The 22304-nt window shown below is 45.1% G+C and overlaps 1 protein-coding gene across 3 annotated transcripts in view; it reads left to right on the forward strand.

Moving 5' to 3' along the window:
* The window catches only part of LOC118212882 (AP2-associated protein kinase 1-like), a 51653-nt gene that overhangs the window by 23624 nt on the left and 5725 nt on the right, over positions 1-22304 (forward strand). For 2 of the 3 annotated variants that reach the window (XM_035391322.1, XM_035391323.1), the window contains exons 6-16: positions 453-534; positions 981-1113; positions 2153-2256; positions 2697-2776; positions 3018-3175; positions 7827-8032; positions 13820-14827; positions 15156-15280; positions 15514-15704; positions 17395-17511; positions 17986-18075. In XM_035391322.1, coding sequence (XP_035247213.1) covers positions 453-534; positions 981-1113; positions 2153-2256; positions 2697-2776; positions 3018-3175; positions 7827-8032; positions 13820-14827; positions 15156-15280; positions 15514-15704; positions 17395-17511; positions 17986-18075 — 2294 coding nt within the window. Of the gene's footprint in view, positions 1-452; positions 535-980; positions 1114-2152; positions 2257-2696; positions 2777-3017; positions 3176-7826; positions 8033-13819; positions 14828-15155; positions 15281-15513; positions 15705-17394; positions 17512-17985; positions 18076-18239; positions 18302-22304 lie in introns of all 3 variants that reach the window. The other variant, XR_004762328.1, reaches the window with a different exon arrangement.

Below are 22304 nucleotides of genomic sequence, written 5' to 3' on the forward strand. Positions count from 1 at the left end.
CCGGTTAACTGGAAAAAGGCTGATTACATAATACACGTATAATAAACAGGAAACCGGCAGTACATAGATGTCAATGACAATATGTACTTGAAGCCGGGCAAGGATGACTCTATTCATAACGACACGATTCAGCCAGCGGGTGGCGCTGTCAGGCAGGGGACAGGCAGGGCGACAGACACACTTCACGCTGCTGTATGTGTGTGTGTGTGTGGTGATCACAGCTCAGGCTGCTCTGTGCGTGTGTGTGTGTGTGTGTTTATCATACCTCAGGCTGCTGTATGTGTGTGTGTGTGTGTGTGTGTGGTGATCACACCTCAGGCTGCTGTGTGTGTGTATGTGTGGTGATCACACCACAGGCTGCTGTATGTTTGTGTGTGTATGTATGTGTGTGTGCGTGTGCGTGCGTGTGTGTGTTATTGATCGCTGATGGGCATCCCTTTCCCTCGTTGCAGGTACACCACACTGTCGTACCGCGCTCCTGAAATGGTCAACCTCTACAGTGGAAAAATCATCACCACCAAGGCCGATATCTGGGTGAGTTTCATCTGAGCTCTGACTGCAGTAAACTTCATAAAGTCCCAATGTCTGATGTTCAGTGTGAGGTGTGTGTGTGCGCGCGTATGAGCAAGCTCTCAGTATGTGTGCGCGCATGTGTGCGTGTGTGTGCGTGTGTGTGCGCGTATGTGCGCGCATGTGTGTGCGTGTGTGTGCATGTATGTGCACGCATGTGTGTGCGCGTGCATGTATGTGCACGTATGTGTGTGTATGTGCATGTATGTGCGCGCATGTGTGTGCGTGTATGTACGTGCATGTGTGTGCGTGTGTGTGCGCGTATGTGCATGCATGTGTGTATATGAGCAAGCTCTCAGTATGTGTGCGCTTATGTGCACGCATGTGTGTGCGCGTATGTGCACGCATGTGTGTATATGAGCAAGCTCTCAGTTTGTGTACAGTATACAGTAAGCTGTGTGTCCCTGCAGGCCCTGGGTTGCTTGCTGTACAAGCTGTGTTACTTCACACACCCGTTTGGAGAGAGCCAGGTGGCCATCTGTGATGGTAGCTTCACTATCCCGGACACGTCCCGATACTCTCAAGATATGCACTGCCTCATTCGTGAGTTTCTCAGCCTCTGTTTCCATCTGTCCTGCCACACTTCTGTATGCCTGTGTTCATCTGCCCCAGTCTCTCCTCACTCTGTCTTTCTCTGTCATGCTGTCTTACTGTCTGAGCCTCTATCTTTTAGTCTGTCTTACAGTGTTGTTGTGTTTTAGTCTGTCTGACAGTGTGCGCTGATGTGTTTTAGTCTGTCTGACAGTGTTGTTGTGTTTTAGTCTGTCTGACAGTGTCTGCTGTTATGTTTTAGTCTGTCTGACAGTGTCTGCTGTTGTCTTTTAGTCTGTCTGATAGTATTGTTGTGTTTTAGCCTGTCTGACAGTGTTTGCTGCTGCATTTTAGTCTGACATTGTTTGCTGTTGTGCTATAGACAGTGTCTGTTGGTGTGTTTTTGTGCGACCGTTACTCGCTGTGTACTCTAAGCATCTCCCAATCTATTTTCTGTGTCTCAGTCTGTGGCCTTCTGGTCTGTCTGTAAGGCAGTGTGTCTGGGTGCTTGCATGCTTCTGATCTTCTTTCTGGTTGTGTCGGGTCCCAGTGCCTGTCTGTATCCAGTGTCTTGTTCTCTCTGATTCTAACCCATCTCTCTGGCTTTGTGCTGCTGTTCCCCTGCTTCTCTCTCAGGCCTTGCCTGTCAGTCTGTGCGACTCCACCTCTCTGGCTTTGTGCTGCTGTTCCCCTGCTTCTCTCTCAGGCCTTGCCTGTCAGTCTGTGCGACTCCACCTCTCTGGCTTTGTGCTGCTGTTCCCCTGCTTCTCTCTCAGGCCTTGCCTGTCAGTCTGTGCGACTCCACCTCTCTGGCCGGATTCGTTGTGCCTCTCCTGTGCATCTGTGTAAATTTGCTGTGGTCTTCTGGTCTGTGTGTTTGTACTAAAGTCTTCCTGCTTGCAACGCCGCTGTGAGCCCTGTGTGGAACGCACGGTGCTCCTCCTGATTTACGCACGCTACTGCATGTCTTTATTGTTCTTTCCTTCCATCACTCCTCCCTCTCTCTGTTTCTACCTCTCGGTGCCCCTCTCTTATCGTGGCTGTTTTTCAGGGTACATGCTGGAGCCAGACCCTGACCAGAGGCCTGACATTTACCAGGTGTCCCACTTCGCCTTCATGTTAGCTCGACGAGACTGCCCGGTGCAGAACACACAGGTGAGCTCCCCTCAGGCAGTACCTGAGGAACACACAGGTGAGCTCCCCTCAGGCAGTACCTGAGAAACACACAGGTGAGCTCCCCTCAGGCAATACCTGAGGAACACACAGGTGAGCTCCCCTCAGGCAGTACCTGAGGAACACACAGGTGAGCTCCCCTCAGGCAGTACCTGAGGAACACACAGGTGAGCTCCCCTCAGGCAGTACCTGAGGAACACACAGGTGAGCTGCCCTCAGGCCGTACCTGACAGGTTTCCCCTGAGACCGTCTGTGTGCATGTGCCGTGCTTGCGGTACAGAAGGTAAAAAGTACCGTTCTCCGAGATATTTCAGGGTCTTGCATTGAGCTGTTCTCATTCCGTCTGGTTTCTCGCTGGCCTGAATTTTTAAAACCAAATGCGTCTGGTCCATCCCTAACCTTTCTCACATGTCAATTCCTAGAATTCCACCATCCCAGAGAAACTTCCGGAGCCAGTGAGAGCCAGTGAGGCAGTGGCCAAGAAGAGTCATAACAAACCCAGGTAGGCCTTCTGTTCAGCGCTGTCATGTTATTCTCCCCTCATTTCTCCTTCATAAACCCTCATTTAGACCCCATAGTGTTCAATTAACCATGAACACTGTTCATTTAATGACATATTACACTATGATTAATGTCTATTACCCAGGCAATTTTCCTCAAGTATCATCTGTGATTGCTGAGTATGTGCAGGTTTGTATGATTTTGTTATGAATTGAGTGTAATTTCTCATAATACTCCCCCAGGCTCACAGACCCCATTCCGACCACAGAGACGTCCATCACCCCCCGACAGCGCCCCAAAGCCGGACACCCTCAGCCCAGCTCGGGCATGCTGCCCATCCAGCCAGCCCTCACCCCCCGAAAGAGGGCCAACATCCCCCCTGGTGCTGCCCCGCCCATAGGTATGTACCTGCTGGTGCTGCCCTGCCCATAGGTATGTACCTGCTGGTGCTGCCCCAACCATAGGTACGTACCTGCTGGTGCTGCCCCGCCCATAGGTACGTACCTGCTGGTGCTGCCCCGCCCATAGGTACGTACCTGCTGAGCACCTGTCCCCCCTGGTGCTGCCCCGCCCATATGTACGTACCTGCTGGTGCTGCCCTGCCCATAGGTACGTACCTGCTGGTGCTGCCCTGCCCATAGGTACGTACCTGCTGAGCACCTGTCCCCCCTGGTGCTGCCCCGCCCATAGGTACGTACCTGCTGGTGCTGCCCCGCCCATAGGTATGTACCTGCTGGTGCTGCCCCGCCCATAGGTACGTACCTGCTGAGCAGCCCAGGTGCATTTGTCTGCAGGTGTGGACTGCCAACTCACTTCCCACGCATGCACGTTTTCCTCTGTACTAATCATATTTGTATTTCAAATCAAACAATGACTATGAGGCTAGATTCAGAATGTGTCTCATTACTCATAATCTCATTACTTTTGTTTAGCATATGGTGAACAATATTACAACTATGCCATTCAAAAAGTCAGGTCTCCCCATTAGAAGTCAACGTAAGTATTGAGACACAGTAAGATTTGACTAATTTAATGACTTGCAAGGTAGAGTAAATGTTTAGTTTCATACCCTTTATGACTGCAGTCTGCGACTCATGGACATCCCTAGGATCATGGTGTGATGCTTTGAGATGCTCTGCCCAGCTTTTAGCACTGTCTCTTTCAGTTGCTATGCGTTTGCTGGGTTTCGGATTTGAGCAAGTGAACAGCATGTTCGTTTGGGTTTAAATTCAAAGATTTAAGTCATAAACTATCAAATTGTTCCTTAGCCTACCAGGCCCGTTGTGATTACTGAGCTGACCTGTGCTCTTTTTATTCTTAATGATGTTCCATACAGTTGATTTTGGCAAGCCTATGATTTGGCCTACGTCTCTGAGAGTATTTTTTCCCATGGCGTGCAGGAACTGGCGCCATGGGCTAAGCGTGGCAAATTGTGTTCACTCACCTACTCACTCACTCACTCGCTCACGGACAACCTTTGAGGGAGATTTGGTGGGACGCATGCGCAGGTGGTGCTTCCTTTAGTAGGACGCATGCGCAGGTGGTAGGGCACGACATTTTTAAGAGTAGCTTTATCGCCTAATGTTACTTTAGCTAACTCTAACATGTTCGCATTTTGCCTACTTTAGTTAACCTAGTTAGTGCGTACGAATGCTATCCTGCACGCATGAGTAGGAGCTAAGGACACACAGCTATAGCCACCGATACAGATGTATGGACACACAGAGGACAACAAATAACGTTACAGAGGTGAGGATGTGCCATAGCTAGCTAGCTATATAGTACGGAGGGCAAAACGGAGCTTTAGAATGTCGCCAGCAGTGTATGCGCGTGAGCTCGACAACACATTTCTCATAGAAAAGGTAGTTTGTAGGCATTTTTAGTTCATTACAGTGGTGGTACACGTGACAAGATGTAAGTGTTACTGTGCTGTTAGCCTTTATTGATCGCCGTACAAGGTTCATGTAAAATAGCTAGCACAATTCAGGGTTTCCCCCAGAAAAGTTGTTAGGCCCGGGGGCAAGTATCTTTCGACGGGGGCCGGCGGCCCGGTGGCCGAGTGTCTTTTTTGACGGGGGCCTGGCGTGGACCAGTGACAGACTGTGGCAGGATTAAGGTAGGGCCCTATAGTTTCTGTGATAACAGAATCACGGACGGAATCGCGGAATTGAGAATTTAAAAAAGACAGTGCTAAAAGCTGACTAGAGATTTGAAAATATGACTACGTAATGTGAATGTTGTTATAAATAAGTCATTTATTCAACACACATTTTAAAAAATCAACAGCTATTTACAGCATAGCAGAGTCTTACAAAGAATCTGACAACAATGTACAGTCTTGGAATGCTGTGCGGAACGGAGTGTAGCACAGTGGTTAAGGAACTGGGCTTGTAACCGAAAGGTCGCAGGTTCAGTTCCCGGGTAGGACACTGCCGTTGTACCCTTGAGCAAGGTACTTAACCGAAATTGCTTCAGTATATATCCAGCTGTATAAATGGATACAATGTAAAAATGCTATGTAAAATGTTGTGTAAGTCGCTCTGGATAAGAGCGTCTGCTAAATGCCTGTAATGTAATGTTTTCAACAACAAAATAAATTAAATTAAATTAAAATAAATAATATCAAAGTTTGCACTCTACAAAAAACTTGAAAAAAGTCCTGATTGGCTACTGATTCTTACAGCCTTGGGATGCTGGGCACATTTCAACAAAAACAAAAGAAATTAAAATAAATAATATCAAAGTTTTTGCACTCTACGAAAAACTTGTAATGTTGTTGACTCGGTGGAGCCGCGAACGTTAGTAGTCTCTTCCTCATCGCCATCACCTCCGGTAGGCTATTTGGCCATCTGAAAAAACTGTCTAAGGTTTTTCGGCTTTTATCTTTCCTCTTTGACATTATCCATAATTGTCACAAAGGAAGTATCTGTGTTACTGACTGTTTGGCTAGCTAGCTAAGTTAGCGGAATGACCACATTGTCGTGCACATCAATGTCATCAAGCTAACGTTATTAATAAACAAGTGAAGTTGTTATTTTGATGCCAATTAATAAGTCATGTAATGTTACAATGTATCGAACATTCACGCTAATAGTTTAACGTTACCTACACACTGCTTAAGTTAATGTAAAAAGAATGTACTTACCGACGAGTGAAGTGATAACGCAGTTTATAACGAGGTCAGTTAGCCTACTAAATAAGAAATGGTGGTTTGCTAGGTAACTTTAGCTTGTGATAGTTGGAAGCGTTGAATGTCATTCTACGCACAATGAGGGTAAAGAACACTGATCTCAGACCTGCTGTTTTCCTATAGAGGGTATGTATTGACGTCACTTTCCCACCGGAATACACCCCCTCAGTTGGGACTGTGTGGCAAAACATGCTGCCACATGGCTGTCTTTAGTAGAGGAAACTGCAAAACTGGGAGTAAAACCAACGATTATCTGCTTAAATTAAAGGAAGTAGGTGTAACCGCAGTGACTTCCACTTACTGTGACGTCATGTGCATACCCTCTACATAAGGACGAGAGTTGTGCCAATGAAAGTCAAGGAAGCCATTATGAGGTTGGGAAATATGGAGAGAAAACAAGCACGAAACCGTCCAGACCCACTGAGCAGCTTTCTGCAGTCTGAGAAAAGACAGCTCCGATTTCTTGTTGAATGTCCATTGACATGGTTCTTTGGTAAGTTGTAAGGATCACTGTCGAGTCCAACTGCCTTTAATTTAAGCAGATAATCGTTTGTTTTACTCCCGGTTTTGCGGTTTCCTCTACTAAAAGCAGCCATGTGGCAGCATGTTTTGCCACTCAGTCCCGACTGAGGGGGCGTATTCCGGTGGGAAAGTGACGTCAATGCATACCCTCTATAGACAAACACAAGCTTTAAATCTCCCCCAAAACAAAGCCGCTTAACATGTCCCCATGGATTAGCACACCTACCTTGTAATCCTTTCCGCTTTTATTCAGTTTTATTCCTGCCTCAGAATATGGCTCTTTGATATGGTTTAGGGTCATTTGGCTCTTTGACATGGTTTAGGGTCATTTGGCTCTTTGACATAGTTTAGGGTCATTTGGCTCTTTGACATGGTTTAGGGTCATTTGGCTCTTTGATATGGTTTAGAGTCATTTGGCTCTTTGACATGGTTTAGAGTCATTTGGCTCTTTGACATGGTTTAGAGTCATTTGGCTCTTTGACATGGTTTAGGGTCATTTGGCTCTTTGACATGGTTTAGAGTCATTTGGCTCTTTGACATGGTTTAGAGTCATTTGGCTCTTTGACATGGTTTAGAGTCATTTGGCTCTTTGATATGGTTTAGAGTCATTTGGCTCTTTGACATGGTTTAGGGTCATTTGGCTCTTTGACATGGTTTAGGGTCATTTGGCTCTTTGATATGGTTTAGGGTCATTTGGCTCTTTGACATGGTTTAGGGTCATTTGGCTCTTTGATATGGTTTAGAGTCATTTGGCTCTTTGACATGGTTTAGAGTCATTTAGCTCTTTGACATGGTTTAGAGTCATTTGGCTCTTTGACATGGTTTAGGGTCATTTGGCTCTTTGATATGGTTTAGAGTCATTTGGCTCTTTGATATGGTTTAGAGTCATTTGGCTCTTTGATATGGTTTAGGGTCATTTGGCTCTTTGATATGGTTTAGGGTCATTTGGCTCTTTGACATGGTTTAGAGTCATTTGGCTCTTTGACATGGTTTAGAGTCATTTGGCTCTTTGATATGGTTTAGAGTCATTTGGCTCTTTGACATGGTTTAGGGTCATTTGGCTCTTTGATATGGTTTAGGGTCATTTGGCTCTTTGATATGGTTTAGAGTCATTTGGCTCTTTGACATGGTTTAGGGTCATTTGGCTCTTTGATATGGTTTAGAGTCATTTGGCTCTTTGACATGGTTTAGAGTCATTTGGCTCTTTGACATGATTTAGAGTCATTTGGCTCTTTGACATGGTTTAGAGTCATTTGGCTCTTTGACATGGTTTAGGGTCATTTGTTTCTGCAAGGGGTTCATAAATGATGCCGCTGATTAAATGATGATTTCACCACAGGTGTGAGCTTAGGCACTGCACAGCTGGCTGCCACCATCCAATCACAGAAGGCCCTGGCCACCACCGTCCAATCGCAGAAGCTGCAGGCTGCTCGGTCTCCAGCTTCCCAACATAAAACTACAGTGGTACAATCTCAGGCTCCGCCCACACAGGCCCCTCCCCCTTCAGCTCAGGCCATGCCCACACAGGATTTCCTGAAGCAGCAGGTAAGGACGCTTCAAGGGCTGTTTGCTGTGCGTGTGTGTGCACATGTGTGCACGTGTGTGTGCGTGTGCGCGCGCGTGTGGGTGTGTGTGCGCGCATGTGGGTGTGTGTGCTCTACTTTAAAACGTAATTTGCAACTCTGTTTTAAAAGCATGCATGCTAACATCAGTGGCACATTCTCAAATGGCAGTAACCGCAGAAAGAATAACACTGCTTTGCAGAAAAGATGACAGAAACTTACAGATCGATGGACTTCTGCTGAGAAATTGACGGTGACATATGAGATTGAGTTTGACTTCTTAGGAAGGCGTTTACAGATGCGGACATAGCAGGAGTGCTTTAAATACAGCATTTAAAGACAACACAAATGTAATGGCGAGCATCGGAATAATCTTTCATGTGTACGCATTGCGATAATGACAATGATGCATAAATGCCATTGAAATTACACCAAAGTGATTCTCTATTACAAGAGAAATTCTGGCAGTACGAAACTAGCAAAAAAAATTGGGATAGGAAAATTGCGTATTGATATCGAATAAGCATAAATATAAACCAATAACGCGCTTTTAGCCAGAAACTACACATACTCTAATGCATAATCAAATGAGCAAAGTCATTCCTGATACTCACATAATTTGCATTAATGTACAATCAGCAAAATGAAATTTGGGGAGAAAAGTTTCTGTGAATGGCAATCGAAGATGCCTAACTGACTGTGCTGCAGTGGAGATGCCTGACTGTGCTGCAGCCCTGTTTACTGTATGTCTACTGTACTTCAAACAACATGCTCCCCATTGGGCAGATTGCTTAAGATTAATACCTTCTCTCATATGTTTACGTTTTGAATCCAGCTGTTTTAATTGCTAACACCCTCGTTTAACGTTTGGCACTCTGAATATCGAACACAGGCATATCAACAGTTAGCCTAGAACTTATCCAGCCTATAAAATACAGATAGGTGACAAATTAAAGGAAAAACCTGAACAAATAAGTAGAGATACATAACAAATGCAGGTGCAATGCATGATACAATTAAGCAATTAACATCCTATCATGCTCAGTGGTATGTATAAAAATGCTGAGCAGGCCCAGTTGACCTCTATTTTCGATCAAGATGGCAAGAGGAAAAGATCAAGTGATTTTTAAAGAGGGTTCATTGCTGGGGAATGGATGGCAAGAGCTTCAGTCACTAAGACTGCCCAACTGGCTAGTGTTTCAATAGGAGCAGTGACTAAAGTGACTTTGGGAAAGACATTTATTTGTGTAATATCCTTACCTTAGCTGGATATCTGTACCCTAGCCTCTCTCTCCCATTGATGTGATGCTGCTGTGCTGTCCTCGCTACTACTAAGCTAAGGATATTGCACAGATAGAAGTGTGGAATGTTGCTTTACTCGAAGTCAAGAAACAAAACATTCTTTCTATGACTATTGTGGTTATATTTATTTTCTGAAACTTCACATAAAACCAAAAGAGGTATGTATTTCTCTCTCATAAGAAAATCAACTTGGGTCCAAAAGAGATATGTATTTCTCTCTCATAGTAAAAACCAACTTAGGTAGTGTTTTTCCAGACACTTGCTATACAATATACAATGTAAATGGACTGCATTTATATAGCGCTTTTATCCAAAGCGCTTTACAATTGATGCCTCTCATTCACCAGAGCAGTTAGGGGTTAGGTGTATTGCTCAAGGACACTTCGACACGCCCAGGGCGGGGTTTGAACCGGCAACCCTCCGACTGCCAGACAATCGGTCTTACCTCCTGAGCTATGTCGCCAATGTCTTTAACTATCACTTTTAACAGATTTGATCAATTTTAACAGATTTTCAAGTTTGATTTACACTGTGTTGATTTGGTTTAAGTTACTGTGTAAATGAAAAACAAAAAGTGGTGCTTTAACAATCAAAGTCTCAGCAACAGATACAGTATGATATCAGCAGCAGCGGCATTAACCACCTCAAGTAGACAGAATTAGGCTACTACTGATCTCCATAATACATTTGAGGAAAGTGCTTCTCTCTAAAATGAGCCTTGCTCTATTTTGACGACCATGAGTGAGGTCATAGTGTAAATGAAAAACAAAAAGTGATAGAGTGCTTTAACAATCAGAAGGGGCACAGTCTCAAAGCAAGTAACAGATACAGTATGACATCAGTAGCAGCATTAACCACCTCGAGTCTGTTTTCATTAATTTTCCTTTATTATCATGCGTGCCAACGATCAGACTAATCATATGGCAAGTAGCATTCAAAAGAACGAATCTTTTGGGTGAACGAAGTGTACTGAATCACTTCGTGAAACGATTCGTTTGCGGATGTGAACTGGTCGTTCACTGACTGACTATCATTCGCAGACTCCGTGAACGAATCAGTTCAGTGATTCGTTCAGTGAACGTACTACGCCCGAATTGTTCGCAAACGACACAACAGTACAGTTGCCCGCATCGTTCGCGAATGAACAGTACACTTGCGCGAATTGTTCGCGAACGACACAACACTCGTTTGTTCGTTCCTCTTGCTGTAGCGAATGCAAGGAGCAAGGAGTCTCTGGGGAGGAGAGTGGGTACAGTATGGAATTTCAATGAAATAAGACTTTTTTTAACATGTCTCAAAGTAGGCTAGCCAAGGCTACTATTTTATCGACTTCATTTTATGAGAAAACGTGATCTACTTAGCCAACGTATATCAGCACTTTCTTTTTCAAACAGACGTTAGGACAATTCACGGTAAAGAAATCCGCATCTAGGGCTAAAACAACCCATTTTGGGAAATGTAGTGAAATGAAATGGCCGCATGAAACACTTTCTTTGAAACTAAATTGTGTGTCGTAAAATCGAAACGAAAACATTTTATGAAAAATAGGGATAGAAAGTGATTTTTTTTGGCTATTAAGCATTCTGTAAGGAAAATACTCTGACTATAAATGCTCCCCCCCTGGGTGACAACATCCAACAGCACCCACGGGCTTGCTAGCCCGTGGAAAAGCAAACCGGTTCTTAGAAGGTTCGCAAGTTGAACCAACTGCGAACCGGCACTAGCACCAGCCCAGAACCAGAACTAGGTTCGCATTGGTGGAAAAGGAGTATGTGTGTATCATCTGTGGGGGAGGGGTTGTACCCGGGCAGCATTCAACCAATGACAAGGATGCACTGCTTTGTTTAAATCTTGCAAGATACCGGTAGATGCATGCACGATTGTAAAAAAGAATGAATGCAATTTCAATGTCCGTTAGTTCACCACTAACGTTTTAGTCTCGTCTCGTCTCGTTAACAAAAATGAAAATAAATTTAGTCACAGTTTTATTTTTCAAAGATCCATTTTCGTCTCATCAAGGTCTCGTCTTAGTCATGGGAAAAAGGTTGTTGACGCATATTTTTCGTCAACATTTTCGTTAACAAAATTAACACTGCTACACACCTAACACCAAGAAACACTAGGCCCAGATGCAAGGTTCAGATTCCTCAGATGGCAGCAGCAGATACTGGTACTGAAATGTCTACAGCAGCAGATGTTTCCTGGCTATCTTCTGAACTGAAGAAAGTTTTGCATTTTATGTCGTGTCCACCCCTTATTGGGTACAACGCTGTCACAGGATTGCGTAGGTGATTGCTGTTACTGGCCTGCTGGCTAAAGTTATAGCACTGCAAGCTAAGTACTTAGCTAAAGCTGAATGGATGTTGAAATAGCAAATGAGGCTTTAGCTTTATAGCAAGCTAACTAATAGCTTGTGTTCTAGCTTGCTTTTGCGGTTTCATGAAAAACCACTAGGTTTATACATTTATCCACCTACTAGCTAACATTTGCTATCTATGTAATACACATCTACTAGCTATTTAGGTAGACGACTTAGCAATGTTTGCTTTCTGTGTAATACATAACTGCTAGCCGCTAGCTAGTTAGGTAATCTTGGCTACTGGCTCACAGGCTAGTGTGGCTACCGCGAGTGCCAAACTTTCAAAGTACACAATCATGTGATAGCGTTGTATCCATTAAGGAACGGGTGCATTACAACGGCCACAGGACTGGAAATAGGGGGTCGCCGACAGTGCAGAGCACGCTGACAGAGCACTTACACTGGGTCACATGACAGAGTACCCAGCTCTGACGCTGCTTGTGCAAAAGGTGTGGTGGAAGGAAGTGAGCCAGTGCACATCTGGACTGCCCTACTTTAGTTTAGTTTAGTTTATTTATTTGACGATTCACTTTAAAAGGACAATTACATGGTTGCAAACACCAATGTACATGCACGATTAAAAGAGCATCAAGGATAACATGCAAATGATTTCCATTGTGGTCCTTGCTGTAGCTAGATGTCATGGAGGTGTGTGTGTGCGTGTACGAGATGGTGGAGTGCGGCATATAAAAGCACAAAAATATCAATATACAGTGAACATTTACATTGGGCATTAACAGGCCTTGTTTTGACAAAAGGTTAAAGTACACACTTCCTATTATACTAAAAAAAGGTCCATAGAGTGAGCTATATACAACCCTGCCTACACAACTGTCTTTACAGGGGTACATTATCTAAAAGCCAGTGTTTCAGTTTAGCCTTAAATGTGGCTGGGTTTGTAGTCTGTTTGATGATATTAGGAACCTTATTCCAATCCTGGGCACCCGAGAATCTGAAAGAACTTTTACCCATCTGGCTACTAATCCTTACCAGCCTCAGATTTGCTACACTAGACCTGGTGTTGTGCCTGTGAGCCTCTCTGACCTGCAGGAAGAAGTTTAATAAGTAATTTGGGGCTACACCATTTACGATTTTGTGAACCTGTCAGAGTTTTAACTGTGTCGCTCTGGACTCCACAGGGAGCCAGTTTAGCTGCATGAACTGGTTCCTCCCTATGTGTTCTCGTGGACCGAGACCTAAGACCACTCTAATCAGTTTATTTTGGGAGACCTGAAGTTTTGTCTTCCGCAGCTTGGGCAGATTACAGTACCAGGATGTGCTAGCATAATCAAAGTCACATTGGATTAAGCTGGATGCCACGAGTTTCTGACTTTCCATGTCCAGGAACACTGACTTTCTGGCCAAGAACTTAGTTCTGGCGTTCACTTTCCCTATCACTTTCAGGGCCATACCTGCAACCCCTGCATTGCCGTCGAGTGTACAGCCCAAGTAATTGACGGATGTTTTAACGGAGATGTCATTCCCTTTAAAATGTATTTTGAAATCCTTAGCTTTGTTTAATCTGGGTTTGGAGCCAAACAGAATTGATTCTGTTTTCCCAAGGTGTAAGGAGAGTTTATTATCAGAGAGCCATACACTGATGTTAGTCAGCTGTTCGCGAAGCCTTTCCTGGAGCTGAACCAAGTTTTTGTCAGCAACCTCCAGAGCTGAGTCGTCTGCGTATAGGAACAGGTTACATTTACATGCCCATTTCATGTCATTTATATACACCACGAACAACAAGGGGCCTAGCACAGGGCTGTCATGCCAAAGTACAAGCACTACATGAACAGTCAGGCAAGAGCAGGTACCTTTCAGCTCATTAAGAGTTTGCTCTTCAAAATGGGATAGTTTGACCGTTTCTATTTAAGTTATGTGTTGTATTTGGACTTTATTTTTCATTTAAAAAAATGTTATGTAAGCAGGCAGCGCTACTTAATTGAAGTATGTCATGTTATTGCGGTTCTCTTGATGATTTTGTTTTGCTCATTTGGCCAGAATGAGTGATTCCCACTGGCCTTTGTGTGGGAGCTCTCTCCCCCCTCCCTGCCGTGGTGCTGGATGGCCGTCTCTCTAATCTCTCTGTCTCCCCTCTCCATGTGCCAACAGCCACAGGCCAAGCCACCACCGGTGCAGCCGACAGTGTCCACACGAGCAGCGCAGCCGGCGCAGCCGACAGTGTCCACACGAGCAGCGCAGCCAGCGCAGCCAGCAGCCGGGGCAGTGTCCGCGGGGTCCGCAGGCATGCGGGTTGCAGCTGCTGCTCCTGTTGCCTCCCTGACAGCTTCGGCCCTTCAGAAACCTCAGCCAGGCTCGACCCCACCCGTCGCCCCTGCCAGGAGCTCCCGGCGTAGGCAGGCCAGCCTCGCTTCTCCTGCGGCTAAACCCTCACCTGCAGCCCTACCCTCACCTGCAGCCCTACCCTCACCTGCAGCCCAACCCTCACCTGCAGCCCTACCCTCACCTGCAGCCCTACCCTCACCTGCAGCCCAACCCTCACCTGCAGCCCGACCCTCACCTGCAGCCCTACCCTCACCTGCAGCCCTACCCTCACCTGCAGCCCAACCCTCACCTGCAGCCCAACCCTCACCTGCAGCTCAACCGGCAGCCCTACCCTCACCTGCAGCCCTACCCTCACCTGGAGCCCGACCCTCACCTGCAGCCCGACCCTCACCTGCAGCCCTACCCTCACCTGCAGCCCAACCCTCACCTGCAGCCCTACCCTCACCTGCAGCCCAACCCTCACCTGCAGCCCAACCCTCACCTGCAGCCCTACCCTCACCTGCAGCTCAACCTGCAGCCCAACCCTCACCTGCAGCCCAACCTTCACCTGCAGCCCTACCCTCACCTGCAGCCCAACCCTCACCTGCAGCTAAACCCTCACCTGCAGCTCAACCTGCAGCCCAACCCTCACCTGCAGCATCTGCAGCTCGCGCAGCACCTGTGGCAGGTACTGCCCCCATCTCGGCGGGGGGGCCTATCCTTGTACCCATTTCTACTGGCGTCCCACCTGAAGCCTGCACGCCTGCAGCAGGAGGCGCACCTGCAGTACCTGTCCCTGCCCCTGTCTCAGCTGAAATACCTGTGGCGCCCCCTGCAGTTGGGCCTGTGCAGACGGTAAATCTGTGCAGATGGGGAATTCCCATCAGCCCCGTGAGGCTTGGTTGCTAAGTCCATCAGATAGTGCCTGATCCTCAGGTTTTAATGCTTATATGAAATATGTGAATCAGGATAGATCTCTGGAATGAAAGATAGCCCACTTTCACATCTGTTTTAATCAAAAGTATTTAAAGGAAGAGATGTGCACCATAGCCCATGATGGTGGTGGTTAAACATTAATTTGTTAGGCTCAGCTGTTTGCAGTCTTTCATCTGCTGATTATCTCTTTCAGTTGCTTTTAAATGCATTTTTAAAAAAGTAATATTTTAAAATCTCTCTCTCTCAGTCCATGTCCTCTGACGAGGGATCTCAGGGGGCGGAGTCTGTGACTCCTGGCTCCTCCCCCGACTTTGCCCAGCAGAGGGGCCTGAGTGAACTTACCCAGGATGCAGAGACCCACCTCATGTCTTGGTGAGGGTGGGGGGGGGTGTTGCAGACATATTGGCGCATAATGTATTCCATGCAAACAAGGCTAAGCTGTCAGTATTGTGTGGTTCAGAAGTAAAGAGTCTGGTTTTTTGGCTTTTCTCTGTTATCTAAATGGTCAGCTCTGGAAAGGATGCTCAATCTTGTCTTTCTGTGGTGTGTGCTTGTGTGTGTGTGTGTGTGTGTGCACATGTATACAACCCCACCATGTCACACAGTGTGCACCCTCCGGCCAAGACCAGCAGCACCATTACCCCAGCACCCTCAGCCCCCCCAGCGAGGCCATGCAGCCCCACCAAACAGTCCACCTGGAACCCCTTTGGTGATGAAAACCCTTTTGGTGATGACAACTTCTCCACACTGAGTGCTGAAGAGCTGCTCAACAAGAACTTTGGCAAAATGGAAGACAGTAAGCCTGCTTCTGTACTAGAGCAATATGAGTCACAGTAAGCCTGATTCTGGACTAGAGCAATACGAGTCACAGTAAGCCTGATTCTGTACTAGAGCATTATGAGTCACATTAAGCCTAATTCTGTACTAGAGGGATATGAGTCACAGTAAGCCTGATTCTGTACTAGAGCAATACGAGTCACAGTAAGCCTGATTCTGTACTAGAGGGATGTGTGAGTCACAGTAAGCCTGATTCTGTACTAGAGGGATGTGTGAGTCACAGTAAGCCTGATTCTGGACTAGAGCAATACGAGTCACAGTAAGCCTGATTCTGTACTAGAGGGATGTGTCAGTCACAGTAAGCCTGATTCTGTACTAGAGGGATGTGTGAGTCACAGTAAGCCTAATTCTGTACTAGAGGGATATGAGTCACAGTAAGCCTGATTCTGTACTAGAGGGATGTGTGAGTCACAGTAAGCCTGATTCTGTACTAGAGGGATATGAGTCACAGTAATCCTACTTCTGTACTAGAGGAATGTGGGTCACAGTAAGCCTGCTTCTGTACTAGAGCAATATGAGTCACAGTAAGCCTGATTCTGTACTAGAGGGGTATGAGTCACAGTAATCCTACTTCTGTACTAGAGGAATATGAGTCACAGTACGCCTGATTCTGTACTAGAGCGATATGAGTCACAGTAAGCCTACTTCTGTACTAGAGTAATATGAGTCACAGTAAGTCTGATTCTGTACTAGAGGAATGTGAGTCACAGTAAGCCTGCTTCTGTACTAGAGGAATGTGAGTCACAGTAAGCCTGATTCTGTACTAGAGGGATGTGAGTCACAGTAAGCCTGATTCTGTACTAGAGGGATGTGAGTCACAGTAAGCCTGATTCTGTACTACAGGGATGTGAGTCACAGTAAGCCTGATTCTATACTAGAGGGATGTGAGTCACAGTAAGCCTGATTCTGTACTAGAGGGATGTGAGTCACAGTAAGCCTGATTCTGTACTAGAGGGATGTGTGAGTCACAGTAAGCCTGATTCTGTACTAGAGGAATGTGGGTCACAGTAAGCCTGATTTTGTACTAGAGGAATGTGAGTCACCGTAAGCCTGCTTCTGTACTAGAGGAATGTGAGTCACAGTACGCCTGATTCTGTACTAGAGGGATGTGAGTCACAGTAACCCTGATTCTGTACTAGAGGGATGTGAGTCACAGTAAGCCTGATTCTGTACTACAGGGATGTGAGTCACAGTAAGCCTGATTCTGTACTAGAGGAATATGGGTCACAGTAAGCCTGATTCTGTACTAGAGGGATGTGAGTCACAGTAAGCCTGATTCTGTACTAGAGGGATGTGAGTCACAGTAAGCCTGATTCTGTACTAGAGGGATGTGAGTCACAGTAAGCCTGATTCTGTACTAGAGGGATGTGAGTCACAGTAAGCCTGATTCTGTACTAGAGGGATGTGAGTCACAGTAAGTCTGATTCTGTACTAGAGGGATGTGAGTCTCAGTAAGCCTGATTCTGTACTAGAGGGATGTGAGTCACAGTAAGCCTGATTCTGTACTAGAGGGATATGAGATATAGTAAGCCTGAATGTGTACTTGAGGGATGGCATCACTCTGTGGCCTCAGTCTTCATCCATCAATCTATGTCTGTCAGGCAAGGCTAAGGGGACAGACGACGGTTTCACTGAGAGTCTCGTTCCAGGTCTCCAGCCTGCCCCAGCTGCTCCGGCTTCCCCGGCTGCCCCAGCTGCTCCGGCTTCTCTGGCTGCCCCAGCTGCTCCAGCCGCCCCAGCTTCCAGTGGTTCGTGCCATATTGCAGGTACAGTTATTCTACGGTCAGGGTCACTTTACCCTTTCATCCATCCTATAGCCCCCCATTTGCTCTGTCATCTTCCCGCTCTTTCTCTCTGTCCTCTTCCCGCTCTTTCTCTGTCCTCTTCCCGTTCTTTCTCTGTCCTTTTCCCGCTCTCTGTACCCCCCCCCCCCCCCCCCCGCCACTGTTTATCTGTCTGTGGTTTTCAGCCCCCTGGGGGAAGCTGAACGGTAGGACAGGGATCTCCACAGGCGTTCAGTGGAAGCTCTCTAGTGCTCGCGTCCCTCGGGTTATGGCTGCCGTTCACCGTCTCTTTGTTTCCGTTCAGCCGTTCAGCTCAGTTCAGCACTTTTTACAGAGACACTGTCACAGTCGCTTTACAGAAAAAACAGGAAATGGGGAAAAATTAGGTAAGACTGAGCCTGAATTTCCAAAAATTATTTGTCTCTCTGTCTCCTTGGGCTTCCTGCCTCGCCAAAGGGCCTGCTGACATCATGAGTCTGGACTCTGACGGTGCTCTGCTCAGTGTGCCCGGAGCTCTCCAGCCCCTGAGCCTCTCCAGCGCCCCAGGTAACGCTTCAGTAATCTGTCGTCTGCTTGCAAAGGTGAACGTTGGCACATTGTCTTGTAGTCATCCGGACTGTAGGGGGAAGCGTAGTCGCTGGTGAAAGCTTCCACACAGGACTAATTTCTCATATTTGACCTTTAACCTTTCTTCCCCCTCAAAACAAAAGGGGCATGGAGATGCCTGAGGTCTGCAAGCTGTCTGGTCACTGCCCCTCCTGCTACCTGGACTGTAAGTATGGGTGGAGAGACTGCGTTTAGGATGCCCGCACGCATACGCCTGGCCTGGAGCAACTCATGCTGTTTAGAGTGTTCAGGTTCTCTGGTTGCGGGTTCATCCCTGGTATAACATCAAGGTGTGAGTGTGCATGTGTGAGGCCATGTTCGCACATGCAGTTTAATGTTTAGGACATAGTATTGACTAAATTATTAACCTAATCTGGAACAGGAAGTGTGTGCAGGGTGTGCCAGATTTTTGTCTATTTTTTTCTGCTCTTTCGTCCTCCACCTGCATGGTGCTGATCAAGAAAACTTGACTTGCTTTTTGATTCTAATAATGTGATTAACTAGATTCTGAAGTATCTCTTTAAATGAATGGAACACATGAATTTGTGTGAAAGAAATTCACTAACAAAAAATAGTGAACATTTGGTACACCTATCTAGTATCAGGTAAGACACCCCTTAGCCTCCTTATCTTAACAGAGTGTGTCTGTTTTTAGGTTACCTAATCACAGCTCGAGGGTCAGGGTGTCAGATTCATTATTAATAACTTGGGCAGTTGCACGGTAGTGTTTAATTGCTACCAAATGCGCAGGCCGTGGAGACACCTGGTGGCCGATCAGCAGAATGCACTGTGGAAAACTTCAGACATTAAGATACAGCTGTCTGTCTTTGGGTTCCGAGTCTGACTCATTAAATGGTGTGGGTCATAGAATACCTACAGACTGCATGCACTGCAAATGGTTAATTAAAACACTATAGCATTCTAAAGCAAGTGAAGTCCCAGTGTGTTTGCAGAAAGCTGACTAACTTCATGGACAGACTCACCTGATTGAACTGCTCATTGATTCAGCCTTGCTTTCTCTCTGGTTCACGCTCTGTCTGCACCCAGCAGGTCATTGATTTGACATACTTGCAATTGAATATTTTTGTGATTTTCTCTTGGCTTGTGAATTTGTCCATTTTTTACTTGTTTTCATACTCAGTAGAGTCGTTATGCAAAGAGCTTATAATCAAAAAAATGTTTTTGCTGAAAGAGACATAAAGGAATGATTTCAGTAAAAGCATGACCATAGCCAGAAAATTCATTAAACAGAAAACCTGATTCTTTCGTTGTCACGTCAGATCTGTAAAAAAACATGTTTTCAACGTACAAAAATGCCAAGTTACTCACACATACAAAGCACAGGGCCAAGTTAGTTGAAATAATTTAGGAAACACTGGGTAGCAGCATGACTTTGGAATACAGCATGTGTAATTAGTGTTAGGTAAGAGGCAATATTGTGTATTGTAACTTGGCCTAATTTTGATATCAGTACTTTTAATGGCAGATTTTGCAAGTCTTAATGAGTTATAGTGCTTCGTATGTGTGAGTAACTTGGCATTTTTGTCCGTTGAAAATATTATTTCTTTTTGCACTTGTTAAGAGATACTGAGAACAGTAATGCATATAAATGTAGAGTTTGAGAGGTGTGCATGCACATGCATGCGAACGTTATACATCGTAGGCAGTCCCGGATGTAGACTGCTGTGATTGGAGGGCAGACAGAGATTTTGGGGGGCCAACTTAATCACAGAATTTGTGACGAGAAGCGTAGCGGACCCGGGTGTAAAATTCTGAACTAACCCTTTTAGAAATGCTTGTGGATTACAGTTATGTTTATGTGAACTTTGGCAATCTGATCAACGTCTACCGTTTGGCACTGGCACTATGCTACATATACTGTACAAAACAATTGCTGAGACAAACGGCACAATGGCACATTTGAAAGTATAACAGGCCGGCACCATCAGGAACCAAACGGAAATCTCCTGGGGAAAGCACTGTATACACTCACTGGTTCGACAGGCAACCAACAACCCTTCATTTACAGAATTATCAGCAATGTCCTTCGATTTCAGCTCCCGAGCTCGCAACTTGGGTAGCCTTTTCTTCTGCTCCGTGTTCTGATATCCACGTTTTGTGTTTATGAGGTTTATAAGGCATACCCTTTAGTTGCAGCAATGACTCCTCTTTGCTGTCTTCCTCAGCTAGCTGGCTGATCTTACGGTGTACACTGTACATATTTCCCAGCAGTCTTTGCATATCAGAAAATAAAAGTAGTACCAAAGAAATGACCACAAATTTAATTAAATGGAATTAAATGGAATAGTTTAAACAATATGTTTTCTACAGAATGGGCATGTATATTAAGTTTGATATGATCACAGGCTATTGTACAAAGTAAGCACTCTTACCAGTGACCGGGATTACTAATTGAACGAAATATAACACACGGTACCGAAAGACTTCTGAATATAAACAAGCGTTTGAACTTCAATTTAATAACTTGTGCGCACAGGTGCTTCTTTCACGTAGACTACTACTAGATATTAAAGTGTTTGTCATGTTTTTAAATTGGAGTGTTTTTAATGGGGTGTTGTAGGCACGGCAGATGTAGTAATTGTTTATATGTCGGTTGAGAATGACTTGCTAACGAGGCGTTTGTAAGTGACTTTAGCTACAGTAGCCTATATTTAAAAAATTGGTAAACAGTAGAAACTGTGTTTATGTAATGTTTTGATTGGCTGGTGTAGCTAAATCTCCAATGGGAAGGAAAAAGAAGAAGGAGATAATGCACATATCTGAAAGCCCCAAATTTAGGGGATTTTGCAACATATTCCAGGCATTCAGTGTGTCAGATTTCAAAATCCAATCTCTCTCTCTCTCAAGTTGCCTCTGTTTTCCATAATTTTAGAGTAGTAGTCAAGGAATTCATGTGGGGTTAAAGTGCATATTCTGAACTTTTATTAAAGGGTATTTCTATACATTTTGGCTTCGCCATGTAGGAATTGCAGCACGTTTTATACATTGCCCCCATTTCAGGGCACCATAATGTTTGGGACAAATTAATGCTGTAGTCCTGTTTAGTACTTTTTTCGCATATCCTTTGCATGCAATGACTGCTTGAAGTCTGTGACCTATAGACATCACCAGGTGCTGAGTATCTTCTCTGGTGATGGTCTTCCAGGCCTGTACAGCAGCCATCTTCAGCTCCTGCTTGTTTCGGGAGCTAGTTGTCGTAAGTTTTCTATTCAGCGTATGAAACGCACATTCAATTGATCTCAGATCAGAATTTGGTTGAACTTGAGCTGATAAAGTGCTTCTGTACACTTCATTATTCATTCTACTGCTGCTATGAGCAGTTACACCATCAATGAAGACAAGTGAGCCAGTACCTGTGGCAGCCATGCATGCCCAAACTGTAACACCCCCACCATGTTTTTCAGCTGAGAGTTGGAGCTTCGGATCTAGGGTAGTTCCTTTTGGCCTTCACACTTTGCTCTTGCCATCGCTCTAAAGTGAATCTTGGTCTCATCTGTCCACAAGACCTTCTTACAGAACTCAGAAGGCTCTTTTAGATACTTCTTTATAAACTGTAACCTGGCCATCCTGTTTTTCCAGCTAACATTATTTTTAAATTTTATTCTCAACTCACAAATGTTGCACATCCACAAAACCAATATACAATGGCTAGGCTGAATTCTCAATTCTGATTGACTGGGACTTGTGCATTATTTTTCAATATATGCTATGAAGTAGCACCTGCAAAAGTTCAATCACCGTTCCAAATTAATGCACGTTGCATTAATGACTTGATAAATTAAATGTAAATTTGTAAGAGCAAGCAAGCCAAATACAATATCATACTTGCGAGGGTCAGCTTGATGTCCGTGAATGACTGAATAGAGGGGAGATAGTCTAGTGACAGCTTGACTACGTTATAGTTCAGCCTCTGTTTTGAATATAATTCAGTAGTTCACTAGCTAACTATCTGTGATAACAAACATTTTGTGTGAGACCATTTTGACTTAAAACCGAACAGAATTTTAATATAAGGTAATGTGGTTACTAGAAAGACACATTCCATGGTAAGTGGTATTAGGTATGAGATATTTGCTAGAATATGTACCATTTCCATTGCAATGGAATTGAACATTTTGAAATGCATGTTTTAATTACAATTGATGGGG

This window comes from Anguilla anguilla, chromosome 14 (assembly GCF_013347855.1).
Source record: "Anguilla anguilla isolate fAngAng1 chromosome 14, fAngAng1.pri, whole genome shotgun sequence".
Lineage (NCBI taxonomy): Eukaryota > Metazoa > Chordata > Actinopteri > Anguilliformes > Anguillidae > Anguilla > Anguilla anguilla.